This window comes from Carassius carassius, chromosome 5, assembly GCF_963082965.1.
Source record: "Carassius carassius chromosome 5, fCarCar2.1, whole genome shotgun sequence".
NCBI classification, from domain to species: domain Eukaryota; kingdom Metazoa; phylum Chordata; class Actinopteri; order Cypriniformes; family Cyprinidae; genus Carassius; species Carassius carassius.
The window spans coordinates 17270892-17294869 of NC_081759.1; the positions used below are offsets into that span (position 1 = coordinate 17270892).

Below are 23978 nucleotides of genomic sequence, written 5' to 3' on the forward strand. Positions count from 1 at the left end.
TAAAATGAGAAATCCATCTCTTTGAAGCAATAATAATAAAATCTTCATAAAGAGCAATACCAATAATTTTGTAAAAAAAAAAAAAAAAAAATCCTTTAAAATGTTTTTAGACACCTCCCAGATATTAAGTATCTGTTCTGTGGACTGAAGATGCTACAGACTGTATTGTTTATGAAGGTGAAAGCAATGAAAGCACTTATAATCATTTATCAACGTACCCAGATGTCTTCTCAGTCAATACACTCATTAGAATTCCCAGTGGAATGGGTCTCTCTCTATTGTTTTTTTTTCCATGCTCGTTAAACAGTCTACCAAAGTACAATCAATGCAGTTATCAAAAATGATTGTTTGTTTGTTTCTGTGTGTGTATTTGAGGGCAGGTATGAATACACTTGTTTATGTCAGGCATCTTATTTCACTCTTTTAAGCCAGTCAAATCACATTGTAATGCTAAATAACAGTATATGTGGAATTTTATGTAGTTTATAAAATAGTTTTATATATTTCTAAAATAATATAGTTAATCAATAGATAAATACATCAATATCTAATCAGGTACTTTATCCACTAGTCATGTTCAAATGCTAAAATTGTCATTCTAACATTTTCACAGCTTCTGAAAATGAGGATATTTTTTCTCTGCTGTGCAAAGAATCATAATTTTGCTTAGTTGCTATAATTAGCCACTTAAATATTTCATAATCTGAATGTGTGGCAATGTGCCTCACCATCCGAATTCACTGGATTCTGATTTATATCCTGTCAAATGCTTAATGACAAATCTCCTCATTCCCTTTCATTTAATTCTGTCATAAATGACTTTGCATCAGAGCAGTGGTACTGCATTAGCAATCAGCTCCCTGCTCAGTATCTCACATTTTCTGTTATTAAGTCAATTTTCAGCCACTCATCGCAAAAGCCACTTGTAGGACAGACAAGGGCAAGTGGCGCAAAGAGGCCTCATGATATTGAATGCTGAAATAATGGCAAAATATGGTCAACGGTTTAGAGTCAGAATATCTGAAAAGCCCATTTCCCTCTAAATATTTCCTTTCACCACATTCTCTTCAGTGAAAACAGAAGCCCATAGTGCTGTAATGAAGAGAATGCAATGGTAGTTACTATTTGTGATACGGCAAGGCCTGATGTGATGCTAGCAGTCAGAGCGCCGGTTTATTATGTAAATCACTTCATTTGCAACTGTTGCTTCTCATGCTAACTCAAGCCAGAGTTCATTCAATAGCCTCTGAATCACTCCGACTGACAGACTCGTTAGCATAGCTATGGATCAAAAGGTTTGGTGTACGCTTCAGAGTTCCTGTAGTTATAAATTCCTGTTGAATGTATTTTTGGTGAATTAGTGGAGTCTTTATTTGACGTTAGAACAAATGTATAAGAGTGTGCACTTAATCGAATAAACAATCAAGATTATGATTACGACTGCAATGATTAACTAAACGTGAAACTATTGATTGCACTATTCCGTTTAGGTCTGCCTAAATGAGGTTCCATCAAAATGTTCTAGTTATGTCTCTTTTTTTGTTTTTTTTTTGCTTCAGTTGAGTTTTGTAAGCAACTGCAGAGGCATCTGTTGTGCGCGTGGATGTAAATAAGAGGAATTTAAGTTTCTCTTTAGACCTGTCAATAACAATAAACACCTGATGAGATTTCAGCAATCCGATGCACAGATATAGATACACAAATAAATGTTTTATATTTCACTTCATTTTGCAGTAGCAGCTTTAGTGATTATAACATAATGGGAGCATTATAATGCTGTGAATCCATTCTATAAACAGTTTATACAAAATATTACAGTTTTGTTTTCCATGCTAAGAATGTGAAGTTGTTCAATGTACTGGTTTCTGTAGACTCATGAAACCACAATATATAACCTGAGATCACATGGGGACACCCCCCCCCCACCCCAAAAAAAAGTATATTAATGTTAATTGTATTCATTAAAATTAAATTATTACAGTATCAAATGAAACAATCAGCAGTTATAGATGATCTGTTTTACCTCTACTTTAAATGCGACATCTGTTTATGAAGTTAACTCTCACATCAGTTAACAGATTTGATTTTATCAATCAAAGAATTATGCATATTTTAGTTTTTTGCAAATCAAATGTTGCATTCTCTTTAGCTGTCGTATGGTGATTTACCTTTCAAATTGCATCATCCCAATCTTTGATCAAATGTCACATCTTGTATTCTTACTGCCTCTTCTTCATTCAGGTTTCTCTCTGCGCATTTCCTTTGGGTACACTTGAATGCAATAATTCAAATGGAACAATTCCACTAGCACTTCTCCTGTCTCTTTATAGAGATGTTTCTGAGGTACAGCTCATTAATTACCACACTACCCTGTTCAATTTGTTTAGTAATTCAAACCAGGAAATGCAATGCCATTTAAGCATTTTCAGACTTTATCAGACTCTAAAATGAACAACAGCATCAAGATTGCAAATGTAGGTTGCACACACTTTCATAATGTGTGCACGTGGGTGGGGGGATTTATTTTCTAATGCTTATTGTTGTCATTTTTAATTTTTTTTTTTTTTTTAAGGAAAAGCTTAATGGATTATTTCCTAGAGCAATTGCCCCACTAGACAGATTATTCCAAAATAAATTTGCATGCTTGTGGGGAATTTCTTATTTTCCTTCCAGCATCTTACATTCCCATGTGGCAAAAAATAAATAAAAATAAAATAAATAAGTGTGGGATTACAGAGAAAAATGACAGTAATGGCGAGTTAAATTAAACTGTGAAACTCCAGGATTTCAAAGAAGTATTACACATGACGATTCCATTATCACTCATAAGGCTGTGGCTAAAAAGCTGCAGAAAGCCCCCAGGATTGTATCAAACCACACTTATTGACCAACAGATTTGTATCCTGTTACTGAGTTCAGCAACAGCAGTCGACACTCCACTACAGCCAGAGAGGTCTATTAGTGGGGCTGGTAAGAGGGATCGGGGTGGATTTTTGGTGTCATGTTGTAGTCCCATATGTGCCTTCTTTTTGACACCATGCAGAGCCTATGTAGTGATGGCCATGATATATTTGAATCTATGACCTCTCATATTGTCTTTCCCTAGGGGTACTGCAAGCACATAATATGATGATGTTATTGAAATATATACAACCCAAATTCCGGAAAAGTTGGGACGTTTTTTAAATTTTAATAAAATGAAAACTAAAGGAATTTCAAATCACATGAGCCAATGTTTTATTCACAATAGAACATAGATAACGTAGCAAATGTTTAAACTGAGAAATTTTACACTTTTATCCACTTAATTAGCTCATTTAAAATTTAATGCCTGCTACTGGTCTCAAAAAAAGTTGGCACGGGGGCAATAAATGGCTAAAAAAGCAAGCAGTTTTGAAAAGATTCAGCTGGGAGAACATCTAGTGATTAATTAAGTTAATTGATATCAGGTCTGTAACATGATTAGCTATAAAAGCTTTGTCTTAGAGAAGCAGAGTCTCTCAGAAGTAAAAAAAATTGTGGAAAACTTTAAAAACAATGTTCCTCAACGTCAAATTGCAAAGGCTTGGCAAATCTCATCATCTACAGTGCATAACATCATTAAAAGATTCAGAGAAACTGGAGAAATCTCTGTGCGTAAGGGACAAGGCCGGAGACCTTTATTGGATGCCCGTGGTCTTCGGGCTCTCAGACGACACTGCATCACTCATCGGCATGATTGTGTCAATGACATTACTAAATGGGCCCAGGAATACTTTCAGAAACCACTGTCGGTAAACACAATCCGCCGTGCCATCAGCAGATGCCAACTAAAGCTCTATCATGCAAAAAGGAAGCCATATGTGAACATGGTCCAGAAGCGCCGTCATGTCCTGTGGGCCAAGGCTCATTTAAAATGGATTATTTCAAAGTGGAATAGTGTTTTATGGTCAGACGAGTCCAAATTTGACATTCTTGTTGGAAATCACGGACGCCGTGTCCTCCGGGCTAAAGAGGAGGGAGACCTTCCAGCATGTTATCAGCGTTCAGTTCAAAAGCCAGCATCTCTGATGGTATAGGGGTGCATAAGTGCATACGGTATGGGCAGCTTGCATGTTTTGGAAGGCTCTGTGAATGCTGAAAGGTATATAAAGGTTTTAGAGCAACATATGCTTCCCTCCAAACAACGTCTATTTCAGGGAAGGCCTTGTTTATTTCAGCAGGACAATGCAAAACCACATACTGCAGCTATAACAACAGCATGGCTTCGTCGTAGAAGAGTCCGGGTGCTAACCTGGCCTGCCTGCAGTCCAGATCTTTCACCTATAGAGAATATTTGGCGCATCATTAAACGAAAAATACGTCAAAGACGACCACGAACTCTTCAGCAGCTGGAAATATATATAAGGCAAGAATAGGACCAAATTCCAACAGCAAAACTCCAGCAACTCATAGCCTCAATGCCCAGACGTCTTCAAACTGTTTTGAAAAGAAAGGGAGATGCTACACCATGGTAAACATGCCCCGTCCCAACTATTTTGAGACCTGTAGCAGAAATCAAAATTGAAATGAGCTCATTTTGTGCATAAAACTTTCTCAGTTTAAACATTTGCTATGTTATCTATGTTCTATTGTGAATAAAATATTTGCTCATGTGATTTGAAAGTCTTTTAGTTTTCATTTTATTAAAATTAAAAAAACGTCCCAACTTTTCTGGAATTCGGGTTGTACATTAGACTGCCTGTGTCTATAAAAAAAAAGTATTTGAGAGGAGCTCTTTGGTGTTTAATGTGTTTGTAATGGATTGCCTTTCGGAGGCATTAGCTAATCCTTTTAAGAGGTATTCATATCTGTTTCCACAGGCCACAACCACACCAAAATGTGTTCAAACCTCTGATCTTGAGTGAAACCTAATCTTCTGGCTTTTATAATCTGAGCCTTTCCGGTGGAGCATGATGATGAATGTCATCACAGAAAGTGGCACACGATAAGTCACATGTGTAGACATTTGTTTAGACTTTTCTTTTGTCATAGTAGTAGCGTAGCTTGGCACAGAGCATCGTCCCAGCTTCGCTGAGCTCCTGAGAACTCTCTGGGCAATTGGAATGGTAGACAATCCACCACCTTCAACCCCCACCCCCATCTCAATTCAAATGTGTCTTGCAGAGGCTGCTGGACGAGGAAAGGAAGAGAGCTAATTCATCAATGATCTTCCTACTAATCCCCGACTCTTTGCCTGAAGGCGCTCAAGCTGTGCATCCCTCCCCCAAACCCAGCCCCCCTAACAAATACACTCTCCCTCACACAGACACATTCAGAGTGTGCCTCAACACGTCCAGTGGGAGAAGATGAATGTAATAGGGTAGTTTGTAGTCTGCCACGGTGGTGCCCCGGGAGGAGTGCTTTTGCACCGGCTGTAAATGAGAGCTAAAGAGTTTATTACTGTTTAAGGTGAGGTGTGGTGAGACAGGGCGGTGTCTAGGCTTTGTCTCGGGCTGTAAGAGGAGAACGGGATCTGCTAGGAGGAGTCACACTCAAACAGGAGCTGCGGAGAATACATTGAGTGAGTGAATGTTAGTGTGGACTAACTCCGATCATGCAGCAGGGCAGGAGGTGCTTTCGGAGCCTCCCAACAGGCACAAGTGATCAGTCTCTCTCAGATCTTTGAGCAAGCTCTGGATACAGTTGGATTACTACTGAGAGGATACTACTCATGTGCTTTCAAGTTTGGAGACTTTGAGCAGGTTTTCAAAGCTTAAACTGAGCTTGATCTGCAGCTATCAAAATTTTCTGTGGTTTGGCTTTAGCTGCATGGATACTTTTTGTGTGTGTGTACCTATGAAGTAATTCAAGTTGTGAAGTACCCTGTTTAAATGCAAAGCATTTGTGGAATATGGGACATTTTGTTGTTCAAGTGGATTTGCCATGGATTCTCTGTTCACTTCGACTTGTCATTATGATAAGTATGTTTTACTGTTTTAACTGATTTGTGGGGGCAAGTTCTATAGTTGAATAGAGTGCATGTGTGCCCTCAAAACCATAAGGCAGTCTCTTTTTATACTGTAACTCTACCATACAAGTTGGGAGTTTTTTATAGCTTTGAAAGATTTATACTTTTATTCTTATAATGGTCAACTTTGCTTTAAATGTTACAGTTCAAGTGTCCATTTCTCTCCAGTACAGGGAGATTATGATCAGTGTATTGAAGTTTCTCAACAATCGATTGGGCATCTAGTCTTAGCTAGTTAATCTTAGAAGCCCAAGAAATAGAGATCAATGATGTCTTCTGTGTACAATATGTTATCGGACAAACCGTTGCATTCAAGTCAATATTTCAGCTCACTTCAAATAGTGTGAATTTCTGTAAAAAATGACCAGCACTGTCCTCTCTTTGAAGGCACTGTATTCACTGTATGCATTTGTTGCTCATTATTTGAATTTATACAGATCCATCTTATCTGAAACCTCACGCTCTTGCATGCCATTAATCAGTGTCTATTGTCGGAGCCAACTTATCTCACAAGGCATGAAAAGGAGAACAAGCATTCACTTTCTTGCAAATTAGAGAATATTTAACTGCCCCCAGCAGATGCAGAAAAATTATTGAATTATTTTTTTATGCAGAAATAAGTAATAAAGCCAGCACATTGATGCCTGTAAATTTCTAGTAGTTTTTTTTATTTTTTATTAAGAGCCACTTGCAGGGCTGTAACTCAAAGGTCTTTCCTTGTAAAGCTGTATAAAGTTCCCACTTAAGTGCCAACTTAAGGGTTCTGTGCAGGGTTCCTTGAACCTTAGAGTTCCTGAATTCTTGAATCTGCTCTACTGATCTTAAACCGATGTGCTAGCTGTTCCAATTCTTGGCTAATACTGTCTTTTGTCAGTGCATATATAACAGTATTTTTTCTTGCTTTCTTGTCTTTGCAGTTGCTGGTAAAGTTTCTCCTACCAGTTCAGATGCCCTCTTCAGTGTCCCGGTTCCTAGTACCACCTCCAGCCCACCAGAAGTTTACCTCCCTGCCAACTTTAAGCTCTCCAATACACAGTTGGCCTTCTTTCTCCAAGAGAACCGAGTTCAACCATATAACAGCCAACGTGGACACCCTCTTCAGCGTTCAGAAAGCTTTGTGGTCTTCCAGACTAAGGAGTTTCCTGCAATCAACATCTCACTTGGACCTTTCACCCAAGACCAGACGTTGTCCAAGGACCTACTGCAGCCGTCAAGTCCTTTGGACATTCCTGGAAGACTGACAGTCAACTGGAAGGTCCGGGCTTTTATTGTACAGTCGAGAGTTTTTGCTAGTAACCCACTGGTTCGGGTTCTGTTCTATATTGCAGGACGGGATTGGGATGACTTCAAGATTCAGGACAAGCTTCCATGTGTGAGACTGCATGCTTTTAGAGATGTTCGGGAAATCAAAACATCCTGCAGACTTCAAGGGAATCTAGCGCAGTGCTTGGCCCAACTGGATCTCCCTTCCACTTGGTTTAATGTTAATGTAGCGCCATTGGGTCGCAGAAAGTCCTCAGGGACAGATGGGCTTGAGTTGAGTGGAGAGACCCTTCAAGTAGAGCTTTACTATACCCTCCATAATCCAGACAGCAATGATGAATGTGGGGATAGCTACCCACGCAGAGGTGGGGCATCCAGAGACGAGAACTCATCCCAACAACCCCTTCTCCGTATTGGGAGCATCAGTTTGTACCAGCCCAGCCAGGAACAACTGGTGGTAGACAAGCAGCTCGACAAGAACCTCTTTCTGAGGCTACCAGAGAGGCCATTAAAACCAGGAGAGACCCTCAACATCTACCTGCTCCTTGTCCCAAATTCTACTGTGGAGCAGTTTACACTCAAGTAAGTTATTTTCTTATTTCTTATTTACGTATGCATGGGGTGTCCTAGCAGGGCTTATATGTAAAAATAAGCAAATTCTTCTTATTAAGTATAAGTTATTGCATAGCTATTGCATATGCACTGCCATTTATGCATAGCAGTAAGTATGCACCACGTCACAATTTATTCTTGTGTCATTCATTGTCTTTATTTGAGAGTTGGGAAAAAAAATCTCATTGACTCAGATTCCTTACAAGGTGAAAACTGATTTCCAAGAGACGAGGCACAAGAGGATCTAACTAAATCTCTAGTGGAGTGCCAGGCTTTAGGAGATTGTGAGAAGGATTCTGCTTTTCAAAGTAAAGACATAAAGGGTATTAATTGACATCTGTTCAAATTAAATTTCTCATGAGCTTGACCCAGTTCTTGTCGAATTAGGGCCATGGGGATATGAGGCATATTTCTCATCTGGCCTGTGTGTTTTATTTTATTTCTCATCGTCAACCAAATAAGAGGGTTATAGTTCTTGTGTAGTAAATTTATTCTTTAAATCCTTGAAGGAGGAGGAAAATTTGCTTTTTTTTGATGAGATAAATGGGAGGGGAGGTAGGATATTAGCTGCTCTTCGAGGCATGTAGAAGGAACACTTAATAAACAGAGTCTTTCTAATTGTAATGGAAACTCACACACTTCAATTTAGAAATTCACCATAAATTAATTAGGCTTCGATAACTCATTAACCCGAACAGAAGCAGGCAGAACTTTAGTGTAGCCTTAGCAAGTATAGTTCATTAAGTTTTATCTGACATAGTCTGAACTTTAGTGTGTGTGTCTACAGAGTAGACCCATTTTTTTTTGTGAAGTCTGACAGTCATTATGCACCAGAAGATGTTGCAGTGTGTGGAGTATTATATAGTTTTATGTAGGCTGTATTATTGTTTGACTTTATGGATTGCAAATGTACTGAAGAACAATAATGGGGGGTGCATTCAGTGTTGCCAACTAATTTTCATTGGAAGTTGCTAAAAGAAGGTCAATTTGTTACTAAAATTTCTAAATGACATTGTAATATCAATGCACGATGACATCATTACATAATTACAACACAAAATTGTCACTATTTCAAATCTTAGCAAAAAATGTTTTTATATACAGTATGTAATATTATATTGTAATATATTATTAAAATATAAATAACTGTATTTTTAAATATAACATTGAATTATTGAACACTTACAAGTTTTGAACAATTAGGGCCTAAAATTTTATTTTTTAATTATTATTATTATTAGTTAGTAAACTAGTAAAACTTTTTCCCAAAAGCTCCGTAAGCCTAATAAGTTCCTAAAAACTATCGTATGACTGATGTTAGTATTACAGGTTTTTTTTCCCCAAAAGCATCGTAACTTAATTAGCACTTAAAAATCATCGTAGATATATGAGATCTCTGGAGTAATCGTAAAGCCCTAAGTGCATCGTAAGAAGACAGATTTATGTGGTCAACTGCAGGACAGTCGGCAGATTACAAGTTTAACTTTATTCAAGTGAAATGTGATTATAATATAAAGTTTGATATATATATATAAATTAAATAATTAAAAAAGGGCAGAAAAAAAGTAATAGGCATCTAAATTGAAACTGAACCAAAAAATTTAAAATAGGAAATATGCTTCAAAGACTGGGAGAAAATAAATTTGTCAATGACTTACTGATGTGCACAAGAACCAGTGTATTGGACCCGGAAATAATGTCTCTATATAGATATTACATAATATAATATAATATAATATAATATAATATAATATAATATAATATAATATAATATAATATAATATAATATAATATAATATAATATAATATAATATAATATAATATAATATAATATAATATAATATAATATAATATAATATAATATAATATAATTGTTATTATATCCGAGTTGTCTGGAACACAGCATTAGGTTGACATTTCAATAAACTAGTGTTTATTACAATTACGACTCATTCTGTTAGGTGACATTTCAGCACTTGACAAATGGATAGCAACTTCTAAGTAGAACTTAAAGCACGGCTATGTGCGATTGTGTTAAGTGCATTTTTAAGAATGATCGTAAAATGACTCTTAAGAACTAAGATCAATCATTATTGAAAAACACAGCCCTGAACAATTATAGTTTTAAGCAGTGAATTACCAGTTAGTTAGTATGCTACACGAAAATATCTGTACAAATAGGGCACAATCTACTTTGTTAATATGAAGGAATTTTCCGAATTGAATTTTCACAAGTTATTTACCTGTATTTTAAATTATGCATTGTATTTTGTGTTTTCAGGTTACAGGGTTATAATGGATAACTAATAATGGATAACGGGTAATGTACTGGAAAATTACTAGGGATGCACCGAATATTCGGCAACCAAAATGATATAAGCGAATGCCGGAAAAGCAAAAAGGCTGAATAATATGTACCGAACAATGACTAACACGATCAAAAAGAGACACGCACTAATGCAGCAAACATGTCGGCAGTGTGACAGTATTTAAAACTATCAGAGAAAGACGCAGAAATCATTACAAGCACAAAGCACCGACAGTGAGAGACTGTTTTGTGCTGCATCATGTATCCGATGAGAAAAAGAGGTAGCTAATGCTGGTGGTTAGGTTACTGTATGATGACTGAAGTCAGGAAATTACTTCAAACGATTAGCAAATAAACTGCAGAATATTATGTTTTCTAATGCACGTACGAATTACATTCTGACAGCACTGCATGAGCTTGCGGCGCCAGGGTTCAAAGTCCAAAGCGAGAGGAAAATCTGCACTGGACTTGTTACTCGTCAGTTGCTCAGTAACGTTTTTGTAAAAATTTTTTAGGCATGTGGCATGTGACAAAGTGATATGTGCTACAAACATCTTCCCAAATTCATAATGAGAATAATTTTTTAATCTGCCTGCTGTTGTCAGCAAAAAGAAGCACTGAGATATTCCTGCCAAAATAAAAGCAGAGAAAAAGAAGCAACTCCACCGACATTCATAAATGATAGTGTTATAATTTTACTGTCATTCTGTAAAATAAAATAAAAAAGAGACAATAATAATGATAATAATAATTACCCTACAACAGCTATATTAATACATTTATTATAACATTCACACATAGTGTTAAAAATGGGATCTGTAATATACTAATGTTTTAAAAGAAGTCTCTTCTGCCTTTATTTGTACAGTAAAAAAATATATTTCTGATTCAAGTCTCAAAAATGGCCAAAAAACATTATTTTACTAACTTATTATTAATTTTAAGTTAAACTGTGCTTTGTTTGATATGTTTACTAGAAAGTTTAAAAAAATGTTCAGTGTTAAGTAAATTCCCGCCTACATGGGGGAAAATGTAAAAACCTGTGTTCCGTATTCGGAATTCGACCTTTGGCCCAGTGTTTAATCTTGTTCGGCTTCAGCCAAGAATTTTCATTTCAGTGCATCCCTAAAAATAAATAGCACCTTTTCCATTCTTCTAGATATTTTTTTACAGTGTACTAACTGATGAACAATCACAGGTACAAGCTACTAACAAGGTGTATCATGAATGAACAACTATTAAATTATTGAATTATTATTATAAAATTGAGCAATTGCTAATAGTAGCTAACTTAATTCACATGAATTGTGTACTACTAGGCATCTTTGGCTTCCTCATTTTGTGTAATTTAGATGGAAAATGTGTGCCTTTTTATCGTTTGAGTCACTTGTCAAAAGTTGCTAAAAGTTGCCAAATAAATGTTAAAAATAACTAAATTTGTTGCTAGGTGCTTTTGGAAGAAAAAGATGCTAGGTTATTGTGAAAATTTGCTAAATTTCAGATGGTTCAAAATGCGACTGCCAGAGTCCTGACGGGAGTTCAAAACCGTGAGCATATCACTCCTGTACTGCAGTCGTTACATTGGTTACCTGTGCGCTACAGGATTAATTTTAAAGTGCTCTTATTGGTTTTTAAGTCTTTAAATGGTTTAGCACCTTATTACCTTTCGGACCAGTTGATAGTCCACCAACCCACAACAGCTCTCAGGTCTGCCAACTTAAGGCTCTTAATGGTTCCTAGATCCAGACTCAAGTCTAGGGGTGATTGAGCATTCGCCGTAGTTGCTCCGAGACTTTGGAATAGTCTTCCTGCAGAAATCAGAACTGCCCCTACTCTATGCATTTTAAATTCAGGTTAAAAACATTTTGATTTGATCTGGCTTATTATTCATGATTTGCATTGCTCTGCCCTGTTGTTTTAGTTCTATTTGTTATCCTTGTCTTTGTTTTTAATTCTGTTTGTGGTTGGTTACTTTGTACGGCACACTGTTCAACGGTAGTTGTGTTTGGTTGTGCCTTATAAGTAAATTGATATTGAATTGAAATTAAATTTAGCAACAAAATTGCTAAGTTGGCAACAATTTACGGAACACGCACGTTTTAGCAAATCGAGGGAACACAATAGTATATCGAGGGAACGCTATAGTAATCGTGTGCACGTTTTAGTACATTGAGGGAATGAATTAGTAAATGGTGCACACGATTTAGCCTTATATTTTTTCCTGTGTGTTATGTGCGGGGCTCTGTAACAATGAATGCATTGGGTTGTCATTTTTTATGGCATTGTCTTGGTATACTGACACCTAGTGGTGTGGATGCAGCATCACACTATGCCCTATTCACTGTCAGATATGATTCATTTATTCAACAACCAAAGATTTCTAACAACAGGAAGCTTGTTGAAATAATGTTCATCTGCATATGTTCTTAACAAGAGTGTCTCAATATTGTGACAAATGTGGGAAAGTCTATCAGTTTTCATTAGGCTCCTTTTTATATGAGTGTACATGATTTAAAAAGATTTTTCACACTTGCCTTTCGTTTGTTTGTGTTTTCTCTCATTTTTAATGAGATAAAAAATATTGAGTGCACCTTTAAAAACAGCTCTCCTTTGGAGGCATATAAATCAATATTATATGTCATACAGCCTTTAAAAGAAAAACCTGTTAAAATTACAGAGCAGATGTGGGCATATCAAAGTGATATTTGCAGATAGTGACAGAGTACATTGCTGCTTGTCACTACGAGCATCATGATCCATTTCCTAAACCTAATCCTCTTAATGTTATGGCATATGTAGAGAATTGTCCTTAGTTTGGAAGTGAAATCTGGAAGAGTTATCTTCATCCCGGGGAATTTTGGCAAAAAGTGCCATCAACCTGATTGATATTGTAAAGAAGCAGTTGCCTAATTTCTATTCCATGTCATGAGGGAATGATTTAATACCTTTTTTCCAACCTAATATCTTTAATGAAAGTTCATCTGCAGTAGTTTTTCAGTTTGCTATGATATTAAATTCCAAACAGTAAATCTCTCTGACCTCATACTTTTATGCACTCGTATTGGAGTTTTGTGGTCCAATATGGTGGCATTAATTCTCCAAGGAAAAGCTGAAGAGCAATAAAAGCTTGGGCAGAAAGAAAGAAGATGAAAGTCTCAAGTTGAGAGCTCTGAGCCAGTCAACTCAATGGGAGGTGAATTAAACTGTGCTGGGAGCCAAAAGTTGAGGGATACCAACAAAAAAGGCTATTAAAGATGTAATAAAGGAACTCTTTAAATATGAATTAAGCTCAGCTGAAGTCGCCACCCACTTCACATTCCTTCCCACCATCAGGTTCCTTTCATTTTTCCTACAGTTTAAGATCTTCAACTGTTTTTATCTGTTATTTACAGAGATTGCATTTTAAAAGGATTAATCATGGAGAAATATTACATTGACAGTGTCGACCCCCTAGTCATCGCAGAGTAAAAATGACCAGCTCACCGTTGCGGAATAATAATGAAAAACAGTGTATTGTATGTCTAACAACTGTGAAAAAAAATCACAATATTTGGGTCTGCCAGGGGGCTACTTCAGATCTGTTGAGGCAATACAAGATTGTTGTAAGTATCTTATTAGCATTTAAATGTCTTTTAAATTAAATTGACTACATTAGAACGTGTACAATCGGTTTCCAGCAATTCAGACAAACAGATGTTGTGAGGCAAAAAAAGTGGCAACATTCAATCATTTGCCTACCCAGGAGGTCATGAAACAATTCTAAATGTAATGTTTTCAAGCTGAATGCAGAGCTGTTGAATACAGAATAGTTGGCCTGTCACCTTGTTCCTTGGCCAGAGTAGTTATCAGAATATGGTTAGTTAGTGTTTATTAATTTAGCATATTTGTGTGAATCTGCAGACATGAATCATGTTCTGAAGAGCTGTTGCTATTATTTATCTCTTCGGCTTGCAGATGAAAAAACTGTCAAAACAACCTCTTAAATATGCATTGAATGAGTCAGTATTTAAGGACGAGATCTTAGAGACGAGAGGTGGACTCCATGGATTTGAGCCAGTAAGCAACAACCCTAAACTCCTTAGTAACCACTAAGCAGCAACAACTCAAAATAGCTTAGAAACTGCATAGCAACATTCTGAGCACCTTAACAAAGTCAAAGCATTGTGGAGATCGGACTGCACTTTGTGTATGCTAAATCAAGTTCTGATCACGGTTTGCATTAGTTTTGAACCTTTTATTTTTCAAGCCATGAAAATAATTTGCTTTCACATTTCACATAAAGATTTGGATAGCAAACAGTGAAGTAATAATGGAAAAACAGCATGCTGTTTCTTTATCAACGAACTCATTTCTTTATTGCCCAACTCATCCTTTGCATACATATACAACACTGTAAGGCCTGACATATGAAAGATAGTCAGAAAAATGTAAATGGAACAGGTTATTGAAACTTTAGACAAAATAAAAATTTTACAAGTTGGTAAAAAATGTTTCGCCTTAAATGATACACAAGGCTTTTATGGCTCCTGTAACATGATATACAAAATACATAAGAATTAATAAGAAAGTAAAGCCAGTCAGGTCTGTATAACAGCATAACAGAATACTTGCATAAAATACATATAATTACATGTTTTATTTCAATGATGTTATTGTGGGGTGTAAAACGTAATACAATGCAATTCCATGATGATTGATATAGATATATATATATATATATATATATATATATAATCAAGTAAACCTGAGTTGCTTTAATCTAGTACGTGTTCATCTTGAAATACATTCTTAACATAATACATAATTATACTTATAGGCTGTTTGCTTGCTAAAAAGTGTAAACTATCAACCTGACAATACAAGGTATGTTGTTAATAATGTACAGCAGGTTTTGTAGGAAAGTCTTGATCACAAATATGCATATCAATTACGATACAGTAGGCTTTATTGGGTTAATGAATTCTGTTATCATAGTCATTTGATCAAGGCAGTATGCTGAGGATGAAACAATGTTTTCTGCATATCTTTGTCATTGTTATCTTATGCCTTAGTGAATTCATAAATTATATTCAAGAACTGGCGTCCATTGTCTGAATATGCCAGACATGATGGAGATGTTAACATTTGTGTATCAGATCAACTTAGTGAAAGGAGAGTGACCGCATGTTTCAGCTACAGCTCACATCCATCTATCTATGACAAGATAAACGATATATGAGAGGACTGTAACTTTTAAAGGAATACAAGCTAGCCATTAGAGACAACAGAGCGGCTGCAAGACACAAAACAATCCATGAGTTATCATGATGTTTGTAGCAGAAGGTGAAGGTTATGAAAGCACATATATTCCAATTACTCCGTGGAAGGTTTAGTCCTCTCAAAAAAAAACTACATTGCCTGAAGGTCGTGTATCGTCGCACTGTGTTCTATAGCTCATTGTGTTTAGTGAGCCCTATTCTCCCCACGCTTCTTATAGGATGTGTCATTGCTGTCGTCACGTCTGATTGGGCGACTCAACGAGGTGTCACCTCAATGCTACTATGCTCTGCTGGTCAGCCACATCTGGACTCGTCACACTCGCTCTCGTCAGCGTAGCAATACACCCACAATGCCCCATTCCAAGGCCCACTGACATTGGCCACTGCTCACCGCCCTCGTAGTCTTACATTTTTATAGCCATAACTTTGATTTTTTATATTTCTGCCATAAAAAAGTTTAATTAAACGCACCACCTGTGCGAACATTCACCTCAAGCTTGTGGTTATTTGTGCCTTACGAGGAAACGTTTAACAACAGATAATTAGCATTGGGGAAGCAACTTTGCTACACATAATTGGAAGTGGTTAAGCAGGCAAGTGGTTGGCTACATTTACAAGCTGTTAACCACTATATTGAAGCAGTTTAAACAGGCAGCAAATTGTATTTAATAATTATTCTAAGTAATTATTTATTCTTCTTAATTAAATATATACATTTCATCTAATTAAATAAATCAGAGCGGTATTTATCCAACTAAAAAAAAAGTTTAAACTTCACAAATCAAATACTGATCAATTACTTAAAATATAATTAAAATTGGCATGAAATGAAATTCACGCTCTCATCTGTTTTATAAATGCATAGTTATAGTTCTATTTGTGAAATATTCATCCATGTGTGTTTTATTTTTTGGCTTGTTTTACCTTGTTTGATCAGAATGTTAATACTCTGTCATGATGAAAATGACAGACTTCTCTCTGGAGACATACAATTATTAGGCTCCTCCAAACATTTAATCCACTTAAACCCAGCCCATACACATCTGCAATTTCAAAATCTAATCAAAAAACAACATAGAAACAAGTCCCAGCCCTACATTTTCTTTTCATAATCCATTACATTCAATTGTTCATCACAATATAGAATAAGAAATCTGTTGCTGCTTCTGTTTCATTAAAAGAAAAATGACATTCAGTGTCATGCAAGGACTCAAAATAAATAATTTTTCTGATCCAAACAAACCGATTCACTAAAAAGAATTGGGGTGGGGGGAGCATTTTTGTTTATTGCCTAATTTTCTTTTAGGTAATGCTGTGTTTACAATTAAACAACGAGGTTGTAGAGATTTGCCAGAACATCAATTACTACAACAAGACAAGCTAAATTAATGGAAGAAGAATGAAGAAGAAATAATTTACATGAAAGGTCTTTTTGCCTGTGGACTTTTTTTCTATGATTTTTTTTTAGAAGTAAAGATATTGAACTTTTTATACACTGGCTGTAACATTTAGGAACTGATAATCGACAGTTTAAAATGCGACATGACATTTATTATTCTCAAAGGAAAAAGGTCTCTTGTTCTCTCCCGTGCCTCTTATCCTTCAGATGATAAATGTAAGTGCTGAAACAGACAGATTTCAATCAAATGCAGTCATCATCCTCTCATTTAACATACTTGAGTAAAGGCTGAGTGTCCCACCTGCCAAACTTACACAGATTCGGCACACAAGGTCAGTTGGGTTTACATTACAATCCTTTAGATCATACCAAGGCCTTCTGATTTAAAATATATCACATATAAAATTACTCATTGAACTTAAGGGCTTGTTAACTTAAGCATCAATTTTCAAGACCTTGGTTTGGTATTATAATGTCTTTGGAGAAATGAATTCAGAGCTTTGCTCAAATAAAACTTGTATAAAGCGACACAACTGCTGTCACCTGAGGATGCCACTTAATTTTATGTTTGCAATAGCAGTATTGGCAAAACAGTATGGTTTACTTGCCAAGTTCTTTTGCTCATAAAACATGGCCGTCTGTGCCGCCAAGGATTATATCATTACAGCAAATTGGTCATGCAGCACCATTCTGTCAAAGTCAATTGAAATCTTATTGTGCTACATTTACGGCACTTTCTTTCCCGCTTGGTTAAGTCTGACCAAGATAGAAGCTAAACGCTTCTCACTACACTAACCAACATATGTTTACCTTTCTGAGGATGCAGAAACAGATTTTAGAATTGACCTCATGCAAATACATCACAGTCAGAACACACACAGTTTCCGTTTTCTCTGATACCATCTTAAAAACACAACCAAAGACATAAAAGTTAGATTCCGTTTGCCAAAAGCAAAGCTAGGCTAGCTTATCCACACTTTGTAGGCACACAAACTAATGTATAGCACACACAAAGAGGTCACTCTTAGGGACCCTTCTTAATACTAAAATGACAAATTGCACACCCTATGTTCTTGTGGCGCATGAACACATACAGTCAAAGGTCAAGGAAACAAGTAATTGTGCCATTTGGAAAGGGCTAATGTTAACTGTGCTGTTTTACACAGAATGTAGTTTAATGAACCCATCTTTTTAGCTAAGACACAGAAGAAAAAAAAGCCACCTTGCCCATGCTGTGAGACATTCTTAGGCTGGTTTGAGATTGTATTAAAAGGGAATTTTGTAGTATTAAATCCATGTGTGTTAGCTTTGATGTTATCTCCATGCAGGCGTATTCTAATATATATGTTTATATAAATATATATATATATATATATAGAGAGAGAGAGAGAGAGAGAGAGAGAGAAAGAGATTAGATATATATAAGAATAGCCTAAATTTTTACAATTCACCATTTTTTTCTTCCACTCCAACTTCCTGTTCCAACAGGAAATATGGTAACAGGAAAGAACTGCACTCTACAAGTAAATTAATGGGGTCTTTAAAGATCGACCTAAATAAATATTGTTGAATGTTTTAGCTTACCAAGGAACTTACCAGAGAGCAGAGTCATTATAGCTATAAAGAAACACTTAAATTCTGCAGTGAATTTTGCCATGTGCTTATGTACTGCAATCAAGCTGTTATTCTGACTGTGAACATTCCTAAAGAACACTTCCTGTTGAATAATTGGTCAATCTGTCATGAAATTGATATTACACAAATCTAGTATTGTACTGCCAGTAACTGGTTATCTCAGTATCACTGAAGAATTCCATTCATCTCTGCTACATTCTGACAGTGTGATGTGTACAAATGAGCAACTGTGGTTAAGGTTAAAGTGTGTAAATCTTTTTAAATAACTTTTTCTTTTTTCCAGTTTAATATGCATGTAACTGTAACAAAGGTTGGTCTCCCAGAAAAGTACATAAAACATTTGTGTTTGTTTGAGTGTCCCCACCAGCCCAGTGCTGCAACTTGATGTGTACTTGCTGTTTTGTGTTGTGTCCTTGAGGTCCAAAAGACCATAGGGTGTCCAATCTGACATTTTACGTTTCAGAAGGGTGCACATAAGCACCCTGTTGTGGCCACTATGTGCCTTTGATGTAACCTTTTGCCTATGCTTGATCCACAGCAGACACCTACCTAACACTTTATGCAGCATGTCACTAAAATGTGACAACAAAGAACTTAGGGATGTGGGACAGGGCCTAGGTCTATTAATGAACAGCCTTTAATTAATACACCACGGGCACATAACAGCACACATTAATTAACCTCTACTTTAAAGATGACTTTGCAAAGAAAACTCATTTTCTAGTCAGTGTAGCTTACCAAATAGTCAATCATCTCAAAACTGTTATTTTAGTATTATTTATATACTGTATTACTATATTATATTTTGAATTACCTTTTATTTTTGTTTTTGTAACTTATGTGCTTCTGACATTTTTTTTTTAAATGACAGAATTTAGTCAAATAATTAAATTTATGGAATAGTGTATGGAATGTCCCAAAATTTGGGGAATTTTGAGGATAACCAAAAGTAGGTCTGTAGACTTAATCAAGTCATGAGGTGGACTAGTCTCTTTGAATATGTGTTGTAGTTTTTGTAATTTTAATACTTCCATTTATTCAACTTGTATATTATTCTATAATGTATATTCCAAAAAAAAAAATTTTTTTTTCAATAAAAAATAAAACTGTCTTGAAGAACAAATGAAAAACCTTTATGCAACCATCTGGGAAAACATGAAAATGCTCATAGTAAATGAGTGGTTTGGCAAAGCTTGTCCACCATTTTTTCCCAAACCATCAACAGTTTACAACACTCACTGCCTGTCCATCATGCAGAAATCTTTGGCTCCCAGCAGAGAAGGGACAGCACTGTCCCCTCCCACTCCTGGTAGTCGCTCAAAATCATCTACCATTACCACAGCAAGAGGGACTCTGAGTACAATAGACAGTTTCAAACCATTTTTGCCTGAGCATTTTCTATCGACTGGTTTCTTAGGCTTCCTGAAGCTATTTCATTTTCATGTTTTTGATCTTGCGTTTTTGTGCAGATCAATACAATCTCAAAAGAAGCTTTCTAAGCCCTCAAACCCCCTTCTTGCAAGCTCTCACACTAGAAGAAGAGGTCTGTGCCTCCCATGTCTTTACAACAATTGTTTTTTCTTCAGTATCTCAGGAGGATCTAAGGCGCAAAATTCTGGGTGCTGTTACAAAATACTTCCATTCATTTTATCACCTATTCAAACTCATTTTGCTGTCAGACAGATGACATAAAATTGTGCATATAATTTATCCTCTGTTCCATGGCACTGTTCTGTTGACATAAACAATGGCATGAAATGGCATGGTCAGAAGGCCACTGTCTGACATTGATATTGATTCCAGTGTGCACATGCTATGTTTCGTAGTGCCAAGAAGGATTGCCCATTGGCTGAGGGTCCAAATCATTACATGTACTGGCAGATAGATCCCACAAATTAATTATCTTATATGAATACTAGACTCTGCCGGCGTGCAGCGCTGTGTGTGTGTGGGTATATGCTTATATCAGATGGGGGTGGATGCATGCGAAAGGTGACATTATAAATGCATTTTCCCTCCTAGTGTTGGCATGGAAGGATAAAAATGAATGGAAATATATTGAGATCTCCTGTTACATGCCTGTGCTGATGACACTCCTGAACTCGGGCCCCCTTATTGGCACATTAGAAACGCCTGCGTGAAAAATGCTCTCTGCTGTGTGATATAGATGAATGTCATTGAGCCGAGATGGTTGGATATTCATACATGTCTCTGAGCTGGTCGCTTTATTAGACAATTATCAAAGACTAAAAGGTAACAGTTTGTTTTTTTGTTGTTTTTTTATTCTGCTGTAGTGCTTGTCGAAAGGGCATGTTTATTAGAAAGCTTGTGGTAGGTGTTCGCTTATGTTAAGAAAAGATCACTTTGTTTTGTTTTTTCGGTGATTACCATGGTGTTACTCTACGCCAAGCCATCCAGCTGGTAATTGTAACACTGCAGGATATTTTTTCATGATTTAATTCATTATGACTCATTACAGGCCCACACGGAACCTGCTCCCACAAACTCTGTAGACCTTATCAGAATTGGGACACTAATCATTTAAAGTTCTCCACATTGTCCTCCTTTACTTTTTGTTTGGTATATGCTGTAACATTTAACTATGCTTCCATCTACTAATATATTTTAGTCATTATAGACTCCATATTTAATTTGACAGTGCGTTAATGAACAACATTCATCAATTATCCGTGGCACAAAATAAACACTTTTCAGAAGTAAATTTAATTATCCGAGATAATCTTTGTTGCTGGGTGGATGCGCACTGATAGAGATGCATTCTTATCAGCTTTAAGTATATTCTGTCTGCATTCATGAAGGTCAACACTGAGAAACTGCAGACTTGAAAGTTTATGTACTTGTGTAAAATTTTCTGCCTAATAAATTGAAACAATTTTGAGGAAAATACAGCCTATCTATCAGGATAGATGCCATAATTTACTCTGAATACAAGAAAGACTGCCCAGGACCAGTTTGTTTGTACTGTTGGATGTTGATTATTCAGTCGATGGAATATTGAAAATACATCTTTCCAAACCATTTCCAGTGGATGAGCGACTTTGGAAAACATTAGTTGTCAGAATGTCTAACAAAGGACTTTAGCTTGTATGTGGGGCAGCCTTGTTTTCTGTTTTGACACTTACAGTATGACATTAAAAAGGATACAAAAAATGTATGAAAATACAATACTTTATGTATTCCTAAAGTCTTTCTCTTTCTGGTCATTTATAGTACCCTTGAATGATGCAAAAATAACTTTTAAATACTGCCATTGGAGAGACATGATTATGCAGTAGTTATATGTAATACAGTAGTGAAGGTTTCTGATTTGATTTGTAATAGTCTTGGTTAAGATTGCAGTAATGATATTATGTGCTGTTGCGTTGTCTACTGGTGTGGTGAGTATCAGTTTAAACTGCAGACAGTGAATGAGACTAAAAGGGAAGTAATTGGAGTACATTACAGTAATTACTCTGACACTGACATACTGTCCTGCAGTCTGAACAACTCTACTCAGAAAGGTCCTTCCTTTTTCGGTGTCCTCTTAACACACACACAATCCTCATGGTGGTTTGCCTGGGGCCCAAAGATAAGGCAGTCTTATGTGCAACTGTATTAACAAAAGAGTCAGGACTTACACGCCAGGCTCTGGACACCACTGCATATCCCCTCGTACACACAGATATGTTGGTATACACACATGCACACACCTTTACCAATTACCTGTTAAAATGCGGACATAAATTGGGGATTGCTTTGTTGGGGCTGGGTAGGGTTGCATATGGTTGGTGGGGTGGTATAAAATGTAAAAATGCAGTTTGCAACAATAAAAAATCTATGAGAATAAAAATAAAGGTGGACATAGGTGTGGCCTCTTTCTAGCCATGGGTTATCTCACCGTATATAGGACAGATTTCTATAAAAATGTATTATTTTAAATATGAAATTAATAGTTAACATTGTTGATTAACCCAAACCACAACTTAAACACTGATTTTTGCAATGTTAGAATTACAAGAAAATATATTTTAAGGCATCATGACATAATGATGTGTCACTGTGTACAATGCAAAATTTACATTTATTTTTAATATTCTGTGTATTTATACTTATATCTATAATTGCATAATATCATACATTTATATTATATTCTTATGTAATATTTATAATATAGATATAATCAGTAAGTCATAGCAAAATGTTTTTTTTTTCATAACTTAAATAATTTAGCATTAAATAAAATATACATGATTGAACTTGACGGCATTTTAAAAAGTGTGGTCAAGAAAAGTCAGCTTTATTTATATAGCGCTTTAAACCAAAATACATTGCGTCAAAGCAACTGAACAACATTCATTAGGAAAACAGTGTGTCAATAATGCAAAATGACAGTTAAAGGCAGTTCATCATTGAATTCAGTGATGTCATCTCTGTTCAGTTTAAATAGTGTCTGTGCATTCAATTGCAATCAAGTCAACGATATCGCTGTAAATGAAGTGACCCCAACTAAGCAAGCCAGAGGCAACAGCGGCAAGGAACCAAAACTCCATCGGTGACAGAATGGAGAAAAAAACCTTGGGAGAAACCAGGCTCATTTGAGGGGCCAGTTCTCTGACCAGACGAAACCAGCAGTTCAATTCCAGGCTGCAGCAAAGTCAGATTGTGCAGAAGCATCATCTGTTTTTTGTGGTCTTGTCCTGGTGGTCGTCTGAGACAAGGTCTTTACAGGGGATCTGTATCTGGGGCTCTGGTTGTCCTGGTCTCCGCTGTCTTTCAGGGCAATAGAGGTCCTTTCTAGGTGCTGATCCACCATTTGGTCTGGATACGTACTGGATCCGGGTGACTGCAGTGACCCTCTGATCTGGATACAGACTGGATCTGGTGGCTACGGTGACCTCGGAATAAGAGAGAAACAGACTAATATTAGCGTAGATGCCATTCTTCTGATGATGTAGCAAGTACATCAGGTGTTATGGGAAGTGTTCCGGTTTACCTAATTAATGCAGCCTAAAAATCCTTTAACGGATTTGGATATTAGAAGCATATTAGTGTGTTATGTGTAAACCAGGTTAAAGAGATGGGTCTTTAATCTAGATTTAAACTGCAAGAGTGTGTCTGCCTCCCGAACAATGTTAGGTAGGTTATTCCAGAGTTAAGGCACAAAATAGGAAAAGGATCTGCCGCCCGCAGTTGATTTTGATATTCTAGGGATTATCAAATTGCCTGAGTTTTGAGAACGCAGCGGACGTGGAGGATTATAATGTAACAAGAGCTCATTCAAATACTGAGGTGCTAAACCATTCAGGGCTTTATAAGTATTAAGCAATATTTTTAAATCTATACAATGTTTGATAGGGAGCCAGTGTAGTGTTGACAGGACTGGGCTAATCTGGTCATACTTCCTGGTTCTAGTAAGAACTCTTGCTGCTGCATTTTGGACTAGATGTAGATTGTTTACTAAGCGTGCAGAACAACCACCCAATAAAGCATTACAATAATCTAACCTTGAGGTCA

The 23978-nt window shown here is 36.4% G+C and overlaps 1 protein-coding gene across 2 annotated transcripts in view; it reads left to right on the plus strand.

Annotated features, from left to right (window-relative positions):
- LOC132140877 (transmembrane protein 132E-like) overlaps window positions 1–23978 on the plus strand; it is a 338156-nt gene that overhangs the window by 250290 nt on the left and 63888 nt on the right. The window contains exons 1-2 of one of the 2 annotated variants that reach the window (XM_059549925.1): window positions 5549–5942; window positions 6907–7834. In XM_059549925.1, the coding sequence (XP_059405908.1) occupies window positions 5873–5942; window positions 6907–7834 (998 nt within the window). In that variant the 5' untranslated portion in view covers window positions 5549–5872. Of the gene's footprint in view, window positions 1–5548; window positions 5943–6906; window positions 7835–23978 lie in introns of those variants that run through there. The other variant, XM_059549926.1, reaches the window with a different exon arrangement.